Here is a 21,464-nt window from a genome sequence, read left to right as displayed (position 1 = left end):
TGGTGGAAAATGGGTATTTGAGGAACCAAAAATGGTGCATTGCTTTGAATTTTTATGCACTTTTATTTTTAAGAGGGTACCTTATAATGAAAAGTAACTTGACTTGTATGTTTATACAGTGCTTTTCTCTCTTAAATTTTATTATACCAATAAAACTTGCACGGATACAAAATCTGGGTCTTATATAAAACGATGCCGTACAGATGCATGGAATTAAGACGGCCTGTGTTAATGTTTTTATTTTCTGCATGGAGATTTTTCCATTTTGAAAACAGAGTTGTTACAGAAGTGTTAAGATTGGAGTTTTTACTCTCAGTATTCTGTAAATCTTCTTTCGGCCCATCAGCTGAGTCAGAGTTTTATAAGTCTTCTGAAACGTCAGCCAAAGAACCCAGATTGAGGACTGTGTGAAAATCGCCCTGAAAATATCTCATGCTATTATACAAATGCTGTTGGCAGGACGTATAATCCTTGCATCCTGTGCATGGATAACTTAGTTGTCTGTGCTGCACTTTTCAGAGTATGACCAAAATGAAAACCGTCCTCAATTTTAGTCGGCGTGTGTGTGTGTACTGTATAGTATATGTGTACGCGTGTGTGCGTGTTTGAGAGAGAGAGACAGAGTATGCTTATTTTGATACCCTAGGGCGGGATTTCACAATGTAGGGCAATGTTTGAAGTGCTACTCATTCCCATTTAAATAATCCGCATGCAATTTAAATCAGTTCGCTGCAAAGTGGGTCTGCAAACCATTTTGTAGTCTTAACCTGCAGAGAGAAGCGTGTTTTTGTTATGCGTGTGGTATATAGTGGACGTATGCGGTTTGCAGAATAGAGTTTAGGCCAGAAAAATATGCAAAAGTTCTTTACATCAATGACATAGACACCAAAACATGCATTAAAGGTATCCTTCCATGTTAATCAGAGTTTTTGTCGTAACCAGCCAAGACAAGTGACACTATTTTAGAAACGGTTTCTGCAATGGCGAGGATGACAGCTTCGCCTACACAGAGATCTCATTCGATGAAATTTCTGCGCATTATGAATATTACTCATCAAACATGGAGAAGGAAAGACTGATTAGACGTTTAAAAGCAGAAATATATAACAAATCCATACGACGCACAAGGAAAGCCTTAAGAAGCCGAGTGATGTCAACTCTTAGAAGCAGTGGGGGCACATATTTGAGAGTTGATAAAAGAGAACAAATGAAGGTATGATTAAACTTTTTTTTTAAAGCAGAGGGTTTGTTCTTTCATTTGATATATTGTATGTTTATATATTTAAGTAGAACATTTTCTGGAAGGTACTAAACTTTTCTGAAAATCATAAAAATGCTGCCGCTGGCTGGCAATTCTTTTTTAAAAAGCTGGCGAGGAAAGAGTTAAGGTTGTGTGCATGCATCCATGTGTCTGGTGTGTGTGTACATGTGTGGTTGTATTTAGAAACACAGAACAGGTGTATGATGGGATACCTGGAGGTTTTCCTTCTGTTGATTTCATGTTTAGATGTCACAAAAGGAATCCCACACGGATAATACGTTCACACGAAAACCCACAAAAATAGGATTATATATTGCATCCAGCTAACATGTTCGTGGTTCTGGCGCAGGATCATATGGATTATAAAATCAAAGCTGTAGTTTTGAAATGTCACGCACACACACGCACGTCAGCACAGTGTAATTAAAACTAAAGGCCTGCAGGGATTTTTCTATATATAGAGAACGAAGCTCATCCTGCCACGTGACACAAGATTCTTACACTTCCCACTTCTAAGAGACTCCATGAGCTGAAAACTATTCAGATACTAACAGTATCAAAAGCACCAGCTTCTTCACACTATCAGATCACAGCGTTTATCTGTATCTAATGCCGTTATCGGTTCAAATGAGATGCTTATGAATATGCACAGAAATCCAAGTGCTTTGAATACATTATCCATCTGAAAAACGAAATGCGGAAAGATGCATTTGGCTTTTCCAACTACACTGAGTATGAAGAACTAGGCCAGGGAGATTAAGTCGATATCAACATACACTCTAAAAATGCTGGGTTATTTTCAACCCAGCGTTGGGTCAAAAGGGGAAGAGCTCAGTCCACTTGGGCTGTAATTTAACATGCGCTGGAGTTTTTCAACCCAAAATGCTGGGTTGTTTTAACCCATTGTTGGGATAAATATAAACTTTTTATGGGTAGAATTAACCCAACGGTTGGGCTCGTCCCTTTCTGACCCTGTTCTGTAGGTTTGAAAGAACCCAGCAAGTGTATATGTCTTATTTATTAATGTTTAATTTATTTATTAAAATTTATTTTTTTACTTAATAATCAGCTTACTTGGTGGATTTGATTTAAATGAGAACATTCATAGTGTTTTATACAAATTATAAAATATGTAACTATTTTGGTATTATTTAGAGATGCACCGATATATCAGCAAATGATCAGTATTGGTCAGTAAAAGCATGGTCGATATATCATGTGAAGGGAGGTTTGGCGGATGATCTGTAGTTAACCTTGGATACATTATATAGTCCACATTTTACACATTAATCCCATACGGCAAAAAATACATTTCTTTGGCCAAAAATATATTTTAAATATATGCTAAATACATATTGTAGAAAATAATGATTAATTAAATATATTTTTGAATATTTGGTAATTTTAACCTTCAAATCGACATTTCAATATGTATTTCAAGGACAAGCAAATACATTTCTAATATTACATTCCACATGGAAAAACAGTGTATTAAAAGTGTAAATATTTTAAATATATGCTAAATAGTTGAAAATATAATAAATTTTAACCTTTTCAAAACTGTTATGTTTACAGGTTCGTAAGATAAACAAAGTTTTTCTTCCAATGCGATATAAATAAATTTCCTTGGATTGAAATATAGAGGGCTAAATATATATTTTTAACTCTTTCCCCGCCAGCGTTTTTAAAAAAAGTTGCCAGCCAGGACCAGCATTTTTCATGATTTTCACAAAAGTTTAATGCCTTCCAGAAAATGTTCTTCTTTAAATATATAAACAAACAATATATCAGATGAAAGAACAGACCCTCTGCCTTTAAACAAAAAACCTGTTTCATCCTACCTTCATTAGTTCTCTTGTAATCACCTCTCAAACATGGGTAGGCTTCTTCAAAAACACCCAATTTTGAGCAAAAAGCAGAGATAATTCCATTTTTGCGAAGGACTTTTGATAGAGATCAGATGCAGAGCGATCTTTAAAACATTCTTTCAGTTCTTTCTCTTTCACGCGAGGTGCTACTTCCGGGTTGTATAAGTTGCGGAAGTGCGCCACCTGGATGATAATAGCGGTATTGCGGAAAGACGGAAAATCTCGTCAATGGCGGTGAAAGAGTTAATGCTTTCAAATTAATTTTTAAATTATTTTTAAAATATACAAAAAATATATCTGTCAAAAATATTTTTGTAAACATATACAGCAAATATATATTTTTTGCCATTTTTTGCCTTATGGGATGTTTTCTCAGTGTAGTTTTTGAACTATTATTTGAACTAAGGTAACCTATCTACTTGTTGTTTAATTTGTTCGTTATTGATTCTTTGCGGAGTTTACTGGAAGTTACGTTTGTTCCACAAAAGTTGTTTCTTTATGTTTCTACTGTTGAAACCATCTATAGAAAATGTAAAGAAACATTAATAGTTTAATGTTCAATATTAATGGTCTTAGTTTTAGTTTATTTAAGTTAATTCTTTCCCCACAAGTTTTTTTTTTTTTTACAAAAGATTAATGACTTTTAGAAAATGTTCTTCTTTAAATATATAAACATACAATATCAAATGAAAGAACAGACCATCTGCTTTCAACAACATTATTTTATCTTTATTTGTTCTCTTTTTATCACCTCTCAAATTTGGGTAGGTTGAGATAATTGCGTTTTTGAAAGAACTTTTGTTAGAAATCAGATTCAGACGAAGATTAAAACATACACGGAGGTTTTACTTTTTTTGGATTAGTGGATGCTTCAGTGTTTAATAAGAAAAATGGGTAAGAGCGCCACCTGGTGGAAATATGAATTGCCGTAAAAAACTCATCACTGGCAGGGAAGCGTTTTCTCTTTTGAGATAACTCATCAATGGAAAGAGTTAATATAACCACCAAACAATCGGCATCTGCATCGATTTTGGCCGATATCAGTCTGAATAATCGGCTATTGGTAGAAACAGAGGTATAAAAAAATACCTCGGAGAGACTTCCATGCAAATATGCAACATCAGTTTTTTTTTTAAATCAAACAACAGCAAAATCCTGGTAAATATACTAAATCTATTTCACAATGTTGTGCCAAACATGAGGATCTAGAATTATGCATGAAAAATCCTTGACATCCAAAGATATTCAAAATGCAAATCAACCATAAAACACTTCACTTAAAACCTCACTCAGGACAAAACTGATTTCTGTTACTTATATTCTGAATGATCCAAAGGGAGTGAAAGTTCAAATTGTACAGGAAATCTGCAAGTATTCATGGATTGGGAATTGAAATTATGTTAATGAATTATTCAACAGAGTAATAAGAGTAAAAAAGGCTGCAATCTTCTGTACAGCGCAAATCCAAAAATGGTTAACTGCTTTACACTCCATACATGTACAGTACTGTCTGCATGTGTGTGTGTGTGTGTGTGTGTGCTTACCGCGTGTGTGTATGTACTGTAGGTACTGCTGTAGGTGCTGAAAGGCAGGGCCACGGCAGGGTTGAAGATGCCAAACTGACCGACCATCTGTTGCATGCGGCGAATGGTTCTCTCTTTATCAGTGTCGGCGAACTTTACCACCAAACTGGACGAAGCTCCCTGTGATACACAAAAAGCATTTGCATTCACATTCAATGTTACTAGTCATAGTTTAGGGTCAGTTGAATGAATAAAACTTTTGTTTTAGTGTTTGAAACTAGTTGTATTACAAAAATGTAATTGAGCCAACCAATTAATTACGTTTATTATAAATCTAAATGATTTAAAAACATATATATATATATTATAAAAAAGTGACTGAATAATTAAAAAAAAATAGCCAGCATGGGTCCAGAATAGATCCTGCAAGTTTAAAAAGCTTCAAAGCTCCTTAATAAAATGGAGATACAATTATAACATACAGATGTGGCCTTTAAAAATGCGAGTCTCAGAGAGAAGAATGCCGCGAGCAATTCTGCGAGATCCTGCAGAAGGGGGATTATCTGTCGGGGGCAGGAAATACTAAAACCTGTAGATGGTAGTCGTGTTTCATGTAAGCCGTACTGACGACAATATGTCTGCCGGACTTCAAGCTGAGCATACTTTATGATATTGAAGTAACATGACAGGGATTCTCCGTGCTTTGGCAGTACTTTGATGTCACATGTACGCTTTTTGGCAAACGTTTGTTTGGCGAAGTTTTCTTTTGCCAGTGACATAAAAAGTCACATATCTTCATAAAAATCTGACTTAAATGCGCATCATTTGTCTTATTTTTTCTGTGCAATTAGAAGAGACGATGTATAACTGAGTCTTAAAACAAACCAGTAATTTGCGAAGACCTTGAAGCAACCGAGAGCATTTGCGCAATATCGTTTACCAATTTATCTAATTTTACATTTAGTTCCTTTTTGCATCTGAACCTTTTTAATAGTTTTATCATGATTGTAATGCGCTTTTCTTCATTGCTGTACTTTTTATATTATCATGTTTTACTTATGAATACATTTCATTGAAAATGTGTATGTTACACTTTTAACTAGGTAATAAGTAAATAAAATCTATTGCTTTTATTATCCACCATTCTGCTTTTTAAATAACTAATATGGCCGTTTTAACACAAATTAAGTTTTTATTTATTGGTAAATCCAGAACAAAGAGTAGCAATGAGTTGTAAGTTTGACGCTTTCACATTCAGATTCTGTGAATCTGCGGCGTGCTGCTTTTTGCATGTAAAAACATCACAGTCTATTCATTCTGATTTGTGAATTCATGTGATGCTGGTCCCAATGCCAAATATTTGTTTTGCAAGGAACAGAAACGAAACCAGAAACTTTATAAAATATATGTTCCGGAACAGAAACTTTTATTTAAAATAATGGTAACCGGTTAATACTGTTATTTTTTCGTTCTTTGACAAAATTTCTGTGCAATATTTGGTGAAGTTCACTTCCGGTCGTCATAGACTCATTGGAGAAATGAGAAGCTTGCCACCAGCAAGTAGCCGACTCAAGCCCAAGTCTCTAATGCTCAATCATAAGAGGTAAATATTGTAGGCTACCAAGTATCTCAAGATGTTTGTTTTTATAATACTAATTAGTGGTCTAACGGATCACAGTTGATTGGTACAGATCACGACCCACGGTTCGGCTCGCATGCGATTCGCGAATTAATACGCAAATTTAAATAGGGTGAAAGTTGATCATTTGCATGTGTTTCAAAGGCTTGCAAATGTTAACACTTAAGTGATTTTAAACAATTTAACAACAAAAAGGCGCTAAAGTGAGAAATTTTCTGTACGTACAGACGCACATGCGGTTGAATGTGTCCGGTCCAACTCCAATCAAACGTGATTATCCCCATGCCCTTCAAAGATCAGAACTCTTGATGTATAAACTTGAGAGAGAGTTGCGCTACTGTGTCTCATACTGTAGTCCAATAAAGCACTAAAAAACAACGTATTTTTCACTTTATACGAAGCGACTGTTTATGCTGCATCTTCTTCCCGAAGTGCCATTTGGAATTCGTCCTCCGTCTGTGTGTGTGCGCGTGTGTTTAAGTGCACTCAACAAATGTAGGCATTTCAGAATTACAGTTAAGCCGCTTACATAATGTAGCTTTTTTTAATGTTTGATGAAAAGATAGAGACTTAAGGAAAATGACGTAGACTAATAATTTAAGTTTAATGTCTTAATGATCAGCCTACTTATTTGTTTGTCCCACAGCTGACTTGGAACGTTATTAACCTGTTCGGGAACTTTCCTTTTTTTTTTACCGGTTCAGGAATGCCAATTTTAGGGTTGAACCAAAACCCAGAAATGTTAAAATACTGTTTCTTTTCGGAACGAAACAATTGGGAAAAAATCTGGTTTAAAGCCCTACGCTAAACCGCGTATAACTCCCAAAGCTGAACACCTACAAAACTGAAACTACTGTTGTTTTGTCCGCCTTGATTTGGAATTTTTTTCACAGTACAGTTTTTCAATGTAAAGTTTTGATTTATTTAGAATTTTTCATTCTAAAAACAACTTCACAAAACTGTTATTTCATAATGTTTTGACAATTTACCTTTTATAATAACAATATTACGACAAACCCCTTCAATCTCACTTTTTTCTATTTGCTACACTAATTTTTTTTAGTGCTAATAAAAACAAATAAACATTGCAGTTCACACGTACGCACCCATGTACGCACGTACGCACGCACGCACGCACGCACGCACGCACACACACACTCGTTAAAAGGGCTTCTGATGGTTTACTGAAGCACTTGACCTTTCGTGTGCTGGTCCTCCCTGACCCGCTAAACCTACTTAAAATCGATCAACCCCAAAGGCCAAAATATTCCTTTCACCTCAAAGAAAAAAAAGACCGGGAGAGAAAATCGGAGAGACAGAAAGAAAAAATCCTAATAAGCTGGACAGAGGTTTGTAACACCTGAAAAAAACACCTTAACATTTCCTCTGAGCTTATAATGTAACATTTACAATATGTTTTCTGAATATTACATTGAATACAGAGTGTATACAAACTAAATAGAGTGTTTAACCCCTAGCTTAACCTTATTAATATATATGAGATAATAGATGTGATCATCTATTTCTATCATTTATACTTTACAGTATGTACAGTAAATCTGTCCCAGCAGAGGGCTTCTGTCTTTACCACTTCCATCAGACATGCTATAACAGGACGGTGATATATTCAAATACATTTATTTCAAAAAGTAGAAAGCGTCATGCAGTAGGATCCAAACAAACCATTTCGTGCTGAGCTGTTAATAAGAACCAATTCATTTTGCCTTGACTAAGCCACTGCATGGCTCTGAATATATAATCAGGAACTATTATAGTGTCCCTGAAACCCAATCTAGCCAATCTCTCTCTCTCTCTCTCTTTCTCCTCTCTCTATCTCTGGCCCTGTCCCAAAACCTAGTCTGCCTTTTTGTCCCGCCCACTTTTTAAGACCAATGATATTGGACCCACTCACTTTTTCTCTAATTAGGTGCATATGTCTGTTCACTGTCAGAGGGCCGTCAGTCAAATTCATTCCACTTGAGGAAAGCCCTTATAAATTAAAATCCGTTCCGCGTTTTAGCTGCAGCCTTGACTTCCACACTGCTGCTTCCCCCCAATTTTTTTGTGACCCACCCACATTTTTTTTTTGCTTCCGATGCCCATGCGAAAGTGACTTTTCATATTAAATGAATTATAAGTACAATTTTAATTATCTTGCTTTATCTAATTGTGCAGTCTGTTGTCAATACCTTAAACCATTTCACATGGTAAAACACAATTTGCAGATCTCACTTAGACTTTTTGAGAGTCTCAGCTCTCATCCCCTTTAAAAGCCAGTTGCGTCAGCGCTATGTCTAATCCCCATTTAGGTGAAGGACTTGGTAAACTGAAAAAAATAAGCGGTTGGAAGAAGACCACCAGTTTAAGAATAATGTAAATGTGTTGTTTTCATTTTTATTGAAATTGTCATTTTTTATTAAAACCTTTAACTCATTCACCGCCAGCCTTTTTGAGAAAAGTTGCCGACCTGCATTTTTGTGATTTTAACAAAATTTTCACAAAATTGCTTGCAGTAAAAATCATTTTCTATAAATATATACACATACAAATTATATCAAATTAAAGAACACACCCTCTGCTTTCAAACAAACAATAAACAAACAAACAAACAAAATGGGGAAAAAAACGTTTCATTATATATTTACTTTTTCTACTTAATTTAACCACTGAAATATGGATATTTCTCTTCAAAAATACAAAATTTTTAGCAAAAAGCTTAAAAAATAGCGTTTTTGTAAAGGAATTTATGTTAGAGATCAGACTCAGAATGACTATCAAACATAAAGGCAGTTAAAATAAATAATTAAATCTTTTTAACTTCCGTTTTTGATAAATTTGGTTTGGCGCCATCTGGTGGACAAAAGCGGTATTACACTTTCACTTTGAAATATGTCCAGAAAGGCATATTTATTAGTTAAATATGAACTCATAAATGACGAGATAACTCGTCAATAGCGGTGAATGAGTTAAAAGACATTTTCCTTCAGGATAGAAGTAAAAATAGCAGGCTTTTAATTGCTGTAAATGTTTTAATATTCTACATTGTAATCTCATAAAATAATTTGCAAATATGCAAGAAAAGGTTTGTACTCTAAAAATACAAACAAGAGATAAAGAATTTACAAATGTGCAGAGAGCTGTTTCAGCACTCGGACAGGGCCATGAGTTTTTTTTTTTTAAACTACTTAAAAGAGGTTCTCTTCTCATCATATCCACAGGTACAGAGTCATCATATATAATAAATCTGTGGGGAAGCATTTAAAAAAACATTTAAAAATAGATGCATTTGTTTAAAGCAAAGCATTTAATTATTTACCAGGCTACAGGTGAAGCAGCTCTTTACACCTTCTAACGTCTCATAATCGGTCCTCATTTATGCCCATGGGCACAAAATTGGCCGCAAATGCATTTGCTATTTAAACAATGTGACGCTAAACGTGAAAGTTATCATTGTGCCGGGTTGAAACTAGCAAAAGACACTTGCGTCGCGCATTGCGCTGCATTGCGCCGGGTGTATGATAGAGCCCCATGTGTTTAGATCATTGAAATAGGTCCCTTCATCTTTGATGGATGCATATCTGGTACTTTGGCAGCACAGGTCATAGGTTTAAATAAATGTATAACTTAAATGCACTGTAATCTTTTGGAGGCTCCATTGTGTTGGGAGCCTTTTAAAGATGCTTTAAAGTGCTGCCCAGAAAGGCATCTCACCCGATTTTGAACCATAGGCTTTTTCACTTATTTTCTGGTTTTCTCTCTTCTCTATTCTAATGTTGAATATGTAAATGCACTTAATTAGTCGTATGTGAGACCGCAAAGTGTGTGTGAGAGAGAGAAACTGATACGGCCTTGAACATTTCATCTGAGGATAATTACACTCAAGGTTGGGTTGATCTCCAAATATACATTTATAGTCATCATCCGACGCACTGCTCTGCTTGTCTGTCTCTCTCTGTGACAGTTAGACATTGCCATAATGTTTTTTTTCCTTCGTTTGATCTTCAGCAACCCTTTCTCTTTTTCTCACTCTCTACAGTCCACGGTCCTGTTCTCAGGGGATGAAGAAATATACCTCTTTATCTGTCCTTTTCAATGTGTGAAAGAGGAATTATTCATTTGAGCCTCAGAGAGAGAGAGAGAGAGAGAGAGAGAGTTCAGAATAGCACACTTACACACTACTCATACTATTTTTGCTGTATACTGTGATTCATATACTGTTGTATCCTGCACGGGTGTACATTTCATCTAACAGTGGGGGGGGGGGGGGGGGACTATACACAAAATCTCTCCAGAGCAATTTTTGCAACGGATACAAATAATACAGCCAAAATTGTACTTTTTGTGTACACAAAATAAAAGCCTAATATTCTTCTTCAAAATTAAATTTTATTGCAGTGTTTCTTAAGTTATATTTAAGTTTTTAAGTATACAATCAAGGCACCAAATAAATTTGAACTTAATTTTAAACGTAATGACGTAGGTAACATTATAATCGCTAACAAAGCGGACTATTTATCTAATAAGGTAAATAAGGTAAAGTGAAAAAGCATGCAGTGAACCAAACCAATGTAAAAAAGGGAGAGGGGACTCATGATTTTTCTTAAAATGCATTTTTCAAGCACGTTTGCATTTTTATTGTTTAACTACTTACACAATTATGTAAGGAATAATTGACGACGGGCCATTGAATTATAAGAAAATAATGCACACCAAGGTGGTAATGCGGCACGACGCGAAGCGGTGCCGTTACACCGCAGGTGTGCATTATTTTCAAATAATTCAAAGGACCGGAGTCAATTATTCCTCTTATACCACAGTTACCACAAACATTGCTCTAGTGCCTATTTTTAAGACATTTGAAAAGTTAGGTGTGCGGTTTACAGAAAAATAATCAACACCCATAGAACATTTCTCAGCCAATCAGAATGCAACATTCGACAGACCCGTGGTATAATTAAAGTATATATGAAGAGTTTGGTTCCAAAACACAAATTAATTTTGACTAATTTCAGTAAAAACGTGATTTCTATACCAAGAAAGTGACAAGATAAAAAACACTATTTTCTGTTACAAACTTTCATATAGCATCTTTAGGTTATATAGACATAAAAAATTCAAATCCATCATTTGATTTTCAAAGATTCACTATAAAAACTGATTATTTTTTTCAGCAAAATGCTATAAATCTATTGAATCAATGTATAAATGTGCATTCATCTTTGCCATGTTATATTCATTTAGTTGAATAGTGGTATACACTGATTAAAAAATAAACATTATAAAACGTCTCGTTCTGGTTCTTCATTCTGATTGGTTGAAATGCGTACTAAGCCGTGATAAAATACCCCGGTAAACCCACGGTTCAGACCGCTTTACAGAAGTATCACTGCGCCAATGTTGCTACATACTGATTTATGAAAATAAACACCACAGTCTTTAATCATTTTTTAATTTTTCTACATTTGCACAATTATGGCGATATCCAGATAAATGTCAATAAATATTGTTGAGTCATTTCGTCAATAAAGAGAAAACGTTATCTGAGGTTTTTTTTGTCTTAAATTGATATTTCCGCTATTATCCACTAGATGGCAATCTTACACAACTTAAACACTGACGCATTCACTCGACACCACAGCGTTGTGTTGGATTTTGCGTGACGTGTAAGTTTTGATGGCTCTGAATTTGATCTCTTAGAAAAGTTCTTCACAAAAATGGAATTATCTCAAAAATTTGAGAGGTGATAACTGATAAGAGAACAAATGAAGGTAGGATGAAACTTTTTTTTGTTGTTGTTTGAAAGCGGATGGTCTGTTCATTTCTTTCATTTGATATTTTATGTTTATTTAAAGAAGATAATTTTTCTGTAAGGTATTAAACTAAAACTGGGTAGCAACTTAAAAAAAAACGCTGACGGGGAAAGAGTTAAGCATGCTTCCAAACATATTTGATCATCACTTCAACAGTTGCACGATATAAATGTTAATGTATAAATTAGATGAATGTTCATAAATAAAAATAAACATCACAGTCTTTAATCATATTCATTGTGTCTTTGCTGCGTCTGTGTTGCTTGAGAATTGCGCTCTGTTGCAGCCACACTTGATTCTGAGGAACTACTTTGTTTGGCGGAAGAGTAATATTTGTACTACATTACAACTTATTTGTGTTTTATTTTATGTATATGAAGTAACCATTTTATAAAAGCAATAAGTCCCGCGAAGCAGTGGTGTTACAGTGCATTTTATAATCGTGCCTAACAACGCCCCTTAGCTGTTATAAAATGCACTGGTAACCCACTGCTTCGCGGGGCTTATTGCTTTATTAATGGCATACCAAAACACTTTGTCATACAATGAAAACACTGTCATTGCCGTGGTTATACTTAGGACGTCGTCGCTGAACTTTTTTGAAAGCGATCAGCTGTAAAATGTTTTGGTCTTGCTCGATTTTCGTTGACTTCGTGTAAAGTAATGTAAATTTTTTATAAGATCCTCTGGGGTCAATGTGTTAGCATGACAAAAGCTTGATGCTGTCGGGAGAGCAAGCAACAGCCGGCATTTTTCCATCTCCCGAGTACGTAAATTATTAGATGTTGATGGCTTACGTTTCTTCCCGTCACAGAAAACCACCACAGGTTTATCAATGTCATCAAAAGTATTATTTTTGTTTGTTTGTTTGTTGATCACGAAGTACAAAATGAGGAAAACTAGAATTCAGTGTGTATTCAACGCGCCGCCATTGTTTGCGCTGTGATTTGTTGAGCGGATTTATTGCATTCTGTAGAGAAGTACTGGCATTGAGGAATGTTTATTACATTTTGGGAAAAAAGGGAGAAAAGATAACAAAATAACACGGCGTACATTGTATTTTACGTAAAATTAAGAATTTACTTTTTAATACTGACCTGATATAATACTGATTTTGGCAGAAACTCATTTTTTAAAATGCCGTTTATCGCGTTTTGGAACCAAAGTCTTTATATCTTTATTTAATTTTAATAGACATGGTTTTTAATGATAATTCTTAAAGGGAAAAAACTTAGATGGGGCACCTGTCCCCCCGACCCCCCCTGGGATTCCACCTATGGTATCATAGTGTGACATTTCTTTTCATTTCTTCACATTCAATTATGTTTTTAGTTGTAAAAATATATTTTACTTTTCAATTATATTTTCAATTTAGCTTATCATTTAAAATCTTTTGCACAGTCTATAAAGTTTGCTATATTTCACAAATAAAAATCTTGAATATTGATGTCATTACAGTTTGCATAGAAAAATATTTTACTAAGGTAAGGTTTCAGTCATTTATTGTCTGATTTGACTGTGTAATGCCCTGGGTAATAGGCAGTGTATACTGGGAAGTGTGGGAAGTGAAAGAGAGAGAGAGAGAAAGAGAGAGAAAGCAGAGACTCATTTGCACTTATATTGGAATTGATGCGCATACAGTACATCACCGGCAAATGACATTGTGTGTGACTATACTGTATGTGCATATTTCTTCACGTGTACCTGTGTGAATGTGTGTGTGTGTGTGTGTGTGTGTGTGTGTGTGTGTGTGTGTGTTGTACTTACAGGCATTGTCTGGCTTCCATGCAGCCCACTGATAGCTGACTGAGCCTCAGTGTGTGTTGAAAACTTTACAAAGGCACAACCTGCAAAACACACACAACACACAAAAAACTATAAGAAACACTACCCAGGACTGTTGTGTCTCTGGTGACTGCTACAATGGAGATGAAAGAGAAAACACACAGACTTCCATAGTTTCTCCTAAAAGGACAGTGGCGTGTTTACCATTTTGGTGGCCCTTAGCGAAGTCCTTTGGGCCCCCCATGCCCCAGCATTGCCCAAGGTTTTTCATTTGAATTGCACAACAATAATATTCAGTATATAGAATTAAGTGAGATATATATATATATAAACCTGGTTTATTTTGTTTTACACTGCTTAAAATAACACTAAATTGTTAGTTTGGTATGACAAAAATTCTTGGTTTAAAAAATGTTTTCAAGCCCCTCTCAGATATATCCTTTGCTTGCGAATGTATGATAGGATGTATTTAAAACAATGTAATTAATACTGCAACTTCAATGTCTGACATCTTACTAAAAAAAAAAAAATGAGAAAAAAGAGGAAGCATTAGATTAAGATTCATTCTGATCTAACAAACTGAACTAACAAACACCAGCAAACAATATTGTAAGTTGGTTATTGCTTGAATTTATGGATGGGAATCACATAACTCTTATGTTCATATTGCAAAAACAAACTTACTGTGAGATACAACAAGCATATAGACTAGACATACACTAAAGATGACATTTTAATGACAATGATGAGATACAGAATATGATTTGTCTATTTTCGATGTCATTTAAACCCCTGCGTGGTGTCTTTATCATCTTTATACCTGTACGAGTGTGGAACAAAAGATGCGTGTCATCAAACCAAACCACCAATCACAGGTGTGAAGCCCAAAGTCTTTAAAGTAAACTTGACCATCAAGTGAATGTTGTGCTGTTACAAGAGCACAGAGAGAGTCGAGCGAGCGCTCATTCCAGCATTTGTGCATTTGTGCGCGCTGAGCGAAGGTGCGCTTTCCCGTAGAGTTTCACTCATGAAGTAGCTTATATGTGCCCTCGCGAGGATGAGCGCAAATATTATTATACGTGCATACTCGCACATATTTCGCTCGCGCGTGCTTTATCCGTACCTTAGATTTGGGTCTAAATAAACGTAACATACTTTCGCACACCTTGTGGCCAGTAGGGGGCCCCCCAAGCCCGCGAAATTGCGTGGTTTGCGTGGTGGGTAAACACGCCACTGTAAAAGGGTTAACTATCCCTTTTAAGGTGAAGTATGTAACCATCAGCATCACCAAAAAGAATCACAAATGATTAATGACAGTCTTTACTAGTTGGATTGTGCCACATGCCATTTACCAAAGACGTCCCTAAGACTTGTATTCATAGATTTAATGCCCATCATTGACAAGCGCACATGATACGTGCTAAATTTATAATGAGAACGTATTAACACAAGCTTTGTTCTGCTATAATATATAAGACTATAAACAATAATATATGTAATTTTATATACAAAATATAATTCTATCTTGGCATGCACATTATCTGGTTCATGTTGGTCCAACTTATTGTTGTAGTGTATTTATTTTCATTTAGTCATTACATTTATATTTAGTCATTTAGCTTTTATCCAAAGCGACTTACAAATTTAGCTTTCATTGTAAACCTTAACCCGTTACAGTGTTTCCCATACATTGATTTACCTGTGGCGGCCCGCCACAGAATCAACACTGGCCACCACAAATAGATTTTTCATGATTCCCATTTACATTTTTATTTTACTATTTAAAACGGTTTAATATATTGTAGCGAGCGCTCAGCGTGCCTCCTTCTCTCTCTGTCTCTCTCTCTAAAGAAAGAGCTGATTGGATTAAACAAGGAGTTACTGGGTCGTGGGTCGTTACTATATTATCTGTTCTATTTTATAGACAATAGAACAGATAATATGTAAAAATAGCATTCAGTTGTTAAAATGCAATATAATGTGACAGATCAAGGAGTAAAACATGACGCAATGACATCAAATATATGCTAATCGGCGTGTGACGTCATCACCGCCACAGTCTCTTAAAATCCTGTGGGAAACACTGCCATTAACTGGAGTGGGACACCTAAGTTTACTTCAATATTTTTCATGTAAATTTTAATTTATCACGACAAACTATATATTGTTGAAAAGGTCTAAGAATGTAGTTTTCATATTTTAAAACCGCAGTAATAATAGTGCAGTAATTTATTCATTTGTGACAAGAGTATGCAGCAAACCTCACAGCAAACCAACACAAACCTGATTTTTTTGATAATTTTATGTATTTAAAATAATACTATATTGCAAAATATCTATTTTCACCTCCAGACACTTCCGTAAAAATGTAGAAGTGTGTCCTTTAAAACAAGACCAAAATTAGTCTTCTAGGCCAAGTTAAAGGGTTAAAAAAGTAATTATTTGCAATTTTGTAACATTTAAAGCTTAAATTCTCTAATATATTTTTAAAACATTTAAAATCATTCCAAATTAAAAAAAAAAAAAAAAAGTTTGCAGATTCTGCACTGAAAAAAATGTTTCATTGAATTTAATCAATTTTTTTAGGTAAGTGGTTGCAATCAATTTATTTAAGCTACATTTAAACAAAAAAATATTAGTAAAGTAAAATAAAATATAAAACTTTTGTTTAAATGTAGCTTAAATAAATTGATTGCAACCACTTACCTTAAAAAATTGATTAAATTCAATGAATCATTTTTTTTCAGTGTGTTTGGTGCTGATATCGTAGCTCTGTATGAGATTTAAATCAAATTTACAAAAAGTGAAAGATGGGTGGTCATCGACAACATTACAGGATACTGCCAGTATGTTTTTCATATGACAACAAACTACTTATTTCAAAATATCAAACATTTCTAAACGTCTTATCATAAGGGTTATCTATTTTTAGAACACAAGCCTTTCTCATCCTCTTAACGTTAGTATCCGTGCTGAAGGGATGAGGGCGCAGGGTCATGTGATCATACGGTGCCACATCGAATCTTCAGGATTTCACATTAACACACATTTCAAACGGGTTTGACCTCTCTGACATCCGATCGTGTGTGTGTTTTAATGAACACAGTTATCAGTGCCTGCATAAACACTTCCTGTACGATGGGCCGGGGCTTGCGATGCGTTTTGTCAGGTGATATTGGCACCCCGCGGCGCAAGGCTTCACCCAGCGCCCTCCAGAACGAATCCTGCCATGTTAGTGTCGAGAAACTCCATCGCGGAGAGTGTCAGCATGGCGTCAGGTTGATGTGTGTGTGTCTGAGTGGACTGACGTGGTGAAATTGAATGTGTAAATGAAAGCGGCTTTGTCACACCGCTCAAGGTTGAACGCAGCTTTTCTGTTGCCTGTTTGTTTGTTTTGTCTTTGACTTTCCGCAGAAGGTCACAGTTCTTAAACTGCTCAGAATCCGAAATGCATTTTCACTCTAATCGGATAAAAGCTCGTGCGGGCGTCTGCCGTTTACCAGCGTGCGTGCAAAACCACATATTTGTGGCAGTTTTTTTATGTGCTCGACAGAAGGTGAGTATGAGAATACTAAAAAAAGATGAAAGTGCTGAACGAAAACTTTTTACTTTGTGTTGTCTAGAGGCTGGAAAATGCAAACTTTTGAAGGTGGGTTTCAAAGAGTAAGTTTGTGAAAACTATATTACTAATGTATTGTATACCACCCAAGTAAACAACGTGAATCTGTGAGAATTGTGATGTAATGTGCATGCATATTACGTATTCAGACATCCTGTGACATCATCATCAACTATATTTACATTTTGGCACACACTGTTAAAAGTGAAAGTTTACTTCTTAATCTTTAAAAGTTTACTTCTTAATCTATCACGACAAACTATATATTGTTGGAAAGGTCTAAGAATGTACAGTAGTTTTTATTTTTCAAAACCTTTTAGCGGTAATAATAATGCAGTGACTGTAATTTATTACTTTGTGACAAGAGTATGCAGCAAACCTCACAAACTTCTTTTTTTTTATAATTTTATGTATACAATTTTTGTAACAACTTTTTCTTATTTAATATTTTCACCTCCAGACACATCCGTAAAAAAACTTTAAGGTGTCTTCTTTAAAATAAATCCAAAATTAGGCTTCTAGACCAAAAAATGTCAGAGTTATATTAATTTAAAGGGGTACATAACATTTTCTCCCCCACTCAAAAAGGGCTGCGCCAGGTAAAGGGTTAAAATTTTACTTTAATTGGTAACACCTAAAAAATTCAACTTACATTTACTGTTAAAAATTTACGGATAATTTTTTTTGCATTATTATTATTATTATTATTATTATTAATTATGAATTATTGTAAATTATATTATTTTATTGTTATTTTGTGTTTTTTTTACAGTGGATTTATCAAAAGCGACTTAAGAAAAACCAACAAAGCGATTCGTCTTAGGGAGGCAGTAAAACTACTGGCCTGGTATGCATAATACAACATTTTGAGTCGCATTTGTGGATCTCTATGATCTGGAATTTTCTGACAATGTTTTGACAAAACTAAAAAAAATGCACAGAAAATATATTTTTTAGTACATTGGGTCTCATTGACTAAGCATGACCACGAATTTGTGCGTTAAATGTGCATACGGTGCATAATTCGACAAAAAAATTATTATAAATGTCCCGAAAAAAATCAAGAACAACATTTACTACACATATGTAATTATCATTACAATCAAATGCTATTAATTGTAATGTATATATTATTATAATATACAATTGATATATACTGTACATCATAACTTTTTATATTATAATCTTTAATTACATACTGTATAAATAATATTTTTTGTAAACATGTAAAAAAGGATGTAATGATAATCCTTCAAGCTTTGCTTCCTGACTTTTTCAAATCTGTCCAATATGGAAGCGTCTGCTTAATGCCTAAATATAAACACAATGTAAATGTAATGAGAAGTCCAAACATCAATCACTTGATTCATGCCTCCTGTCTGTTTTATTTAGATTTACACATAGCACAACTTGCTTCCTACACCGACAGCAAAACCTTCCAAATCGTAAAAGCAAATCAAAACAGATTTTTTCTGACAATGAATATGATAATGCATTTCTTTTTATTTCTTTTTTTTTAGCTCCTTTTGCTTCTAAGACATACTTTCTGTAAAAAGCCCTGCGTTTGCGAGTCCTTATACAGTATGTTGCAGGTTTGAGTGTGTTTTATGCAAATCTCGTGCACACGGCCGCACATTCAGGACACTAGCGTAAAATCGAGTTTGAGAGAATATTCATGTTGTAAATTAGGTGGAAATTTTTCAAATGTGCGTATAAAAAAAAGTGAATGGGACCCATTGTTCTTATGTAAATGTATTGTAATCACCTTTACTGTTTCCATCAGGGCCTCTTAATACTGTACACTCTTCAATTACTCCGTAAGGCTCGAAAAGACGATAAACGTCTTCCTCCGTCTGCTGCTTATTCAGCATCCCCACGAACAACTTCCTGTCCTCTGCAACACAAACAGAAACATCCATCAGAACATGTGATGGTTGATTCTTCAGAAACATTATCGCAGGAATGTGCACCATTTCCACCCTGATATGTTGTTTCCCAACTGGCAGAAATCAATCGAGTGAAATCAAACGTTGATGCTCCCAATTTCATTATTTGATTATGAGACTTTATCCTTAAATGGGACGTATCATGAAAATCAGACTTTTTTCATGTTTAAGTGCTATAGTTGGGCCCCCAATGCTTCTATTAATCTATAAAATGTAAAACAACCCAGTAACTTAGTTTTGGTAAACCATTCTCTGCAAGCATGTGAAAAAATAGGTTATTGAAATTTGGCTCCCCCTGTGATGTCAGAAGGGGATAATACCACCCCTTTATCTGCACTATGCAACCACAGCACTGCCATTTAGTGCAGGGATCAGCTCATTTGCATTTTAAAGGACACACCCAAAAACGGCACATTTTTGCTCACACCTACAAAGTGGCAATTTTAAAGGTGCAGTGTGTAATTCCTAGAAGGATCTTTTGACAGAAATGCAATATAATATACAAAACTACATTATCATGGGTGTATAAAGACCTTTTTATAATGACTTGTTATGTTTTTATTACCTTAGAATGAGATGTTTTTATCTACATGCACGAGGGTCCCCTTACGTGGAAGTTGCCATTTTTGTGCCACCACGTTTCTACAGAAGCCCTTAAAGGACAAAATTTTTGTCTCCGACGATGACATGTTATTCCGGTGGCGGCTACTGTAGCTTCTCTATGCATTTCAAAAGCGAGGGGTGAGCAGTGGGCTAGGCCGTTGGTTGCAATTCGTAACCTCACCACTAGATGCCACTAAAATGTACACACTGCGCCTTTAACATGTTATAATAAATTATCTATATGATATTTTGAGCTAAAACTTCACATACGTACTCTGTGGACACCAAAAATGTATTTCCCATCTTATAAAGCCTTGTGAAACGTCCCCTTTAATTTCACAGACAGGCTCAGGTTAAAGGTGTAATTTTTTTGTGGCATCTAGAAGTAAGATTGCGAATTGCAACTAACCTCAATTTCGAAACTATGGAAGCCACTAGGGGTGTGCAGCGGAGTCAGTATTTGTATCTGTACCTGTAACAGTCTCAAAATAGTTTGTATCTGTATTTGTATTCGGATGGAACCGGAAGTGGGTGGGTCTTAAACCGGAAGTAGTTTGTCAAATTACATGAAAATTACATTTTAAATGCATATATGCTTTTTATTATAATTATAACTTCAATAACTGTAAATATGTATTACAATCTATTCTATTAAAGAATAATAATGCGAAATGTTCATTAAAAAGACAAAAAATTTAATTCTGTTAATTAATTTAATAAAGCTCGCAAATGCGCGCACCGATAGCCTGGGGTGCGATTCCCGAACAACGACATAACTCGCTGGTGAACCACCATAGTACGATGCATAGTTGGAGAAACTAAATACCTTGTCATGACTGCTTACAGAAAGCAAAGTAACTTTGTCGCACATTTGTCGTTTAAACCATATTGGTTTAACAACATAGTTGATGATGTCACATGGGAGGCGAAGTACTAATTAATCTGTGCAAATCGATTTGAATAAAAAAATAAAATAAAAAAAAATAATAAAAAAAATCTGTGCAAATCGATTTAATGTCAGATTATTGCTGTAAATAACATATATTGCATCGGAAGACTGATTTTGTTATCGTGATTTAGTTTCTGTTGTTTATTTTCAAGATATTTAATTAACGCGCAAGTTCCCTCTTGCAAAGTCACTCCTCCCAGGGATTCCCCAGGGTCTTAAAGCTCGTACGCCTGCATTTTCAAATGCAGCGCTTTAATTCTGTTTACAAACTTAAAGACGTAAAATAAAATGTTTATATTTAGAATGATGAATATAGACTGTACTACATGTTTTTTGCTTCATTTGTCCAAAAGCATGATCAACGTAAGTCTACATATTAAAATAACAAGGAACTATGCTTCTAACGACAGGTGAAGAGCTGTCGTTCAAACCACATAAGTTTGCGATGCAGATTTTCGTTT

The 21,464-nt window shown here is 35.0% G+C and overlaps 1 protein-coding gene across 2 annotated transcripts in view; it reads right to left on the bottom strand.

The window, feature by feature from the left end:
- Positions 1 to 21,464, bottom strand: part of LOC129443156 (CUGBP Elav-like family member 5) — a 264,623-nt gene that overhangs the window by 38,351 nt on the left and 204,808 nt on the right. For both annotated transcript variants that reach the window (XM_055203586.2, XM_055203587.2), the window contains exons 4-6: positions 19,271 to 19,399; positions 13,869 to 13,948; positions 4,674 to 4,832 (exon numbers count right to left, since the gene is read on the bottom strand). In XM_055203586.2, the coding sequence (XP_055059561.2) occupies positions 4,674 to 4,832; positions 13,869 to 13,948; positions 19,271 to 19,399 (368 nt within the window). The remainder of the gene's footprint in view (positions 1 to 4,673; positions 4,833 to 13,868; positions 13,949 to 19,270; positions 19,400 to 21,464) is intronic.

Source organism: Misgurnus anguillicaudatus, unplaced genomic scaffold (assembly GCF_027580225.2).
Source record: "Misgurnus anguillicaudatus unplaced genomic scaffold, ASM2758022v2 HiC_scaffold_26, whole genome shotgun sequence".
In the NCBI taxonomy this organism is placed as follows: domain Eukaryota; kingdom Metazoa; phylum Chordata; class Actinopteri; order Cypriniformes; family Cobitidae; genus Misgurnus; species Misgurnus anguillicaudatus.
This window is presented reverse-complemented; position numbering and strand designations above follow the sequence as displayed.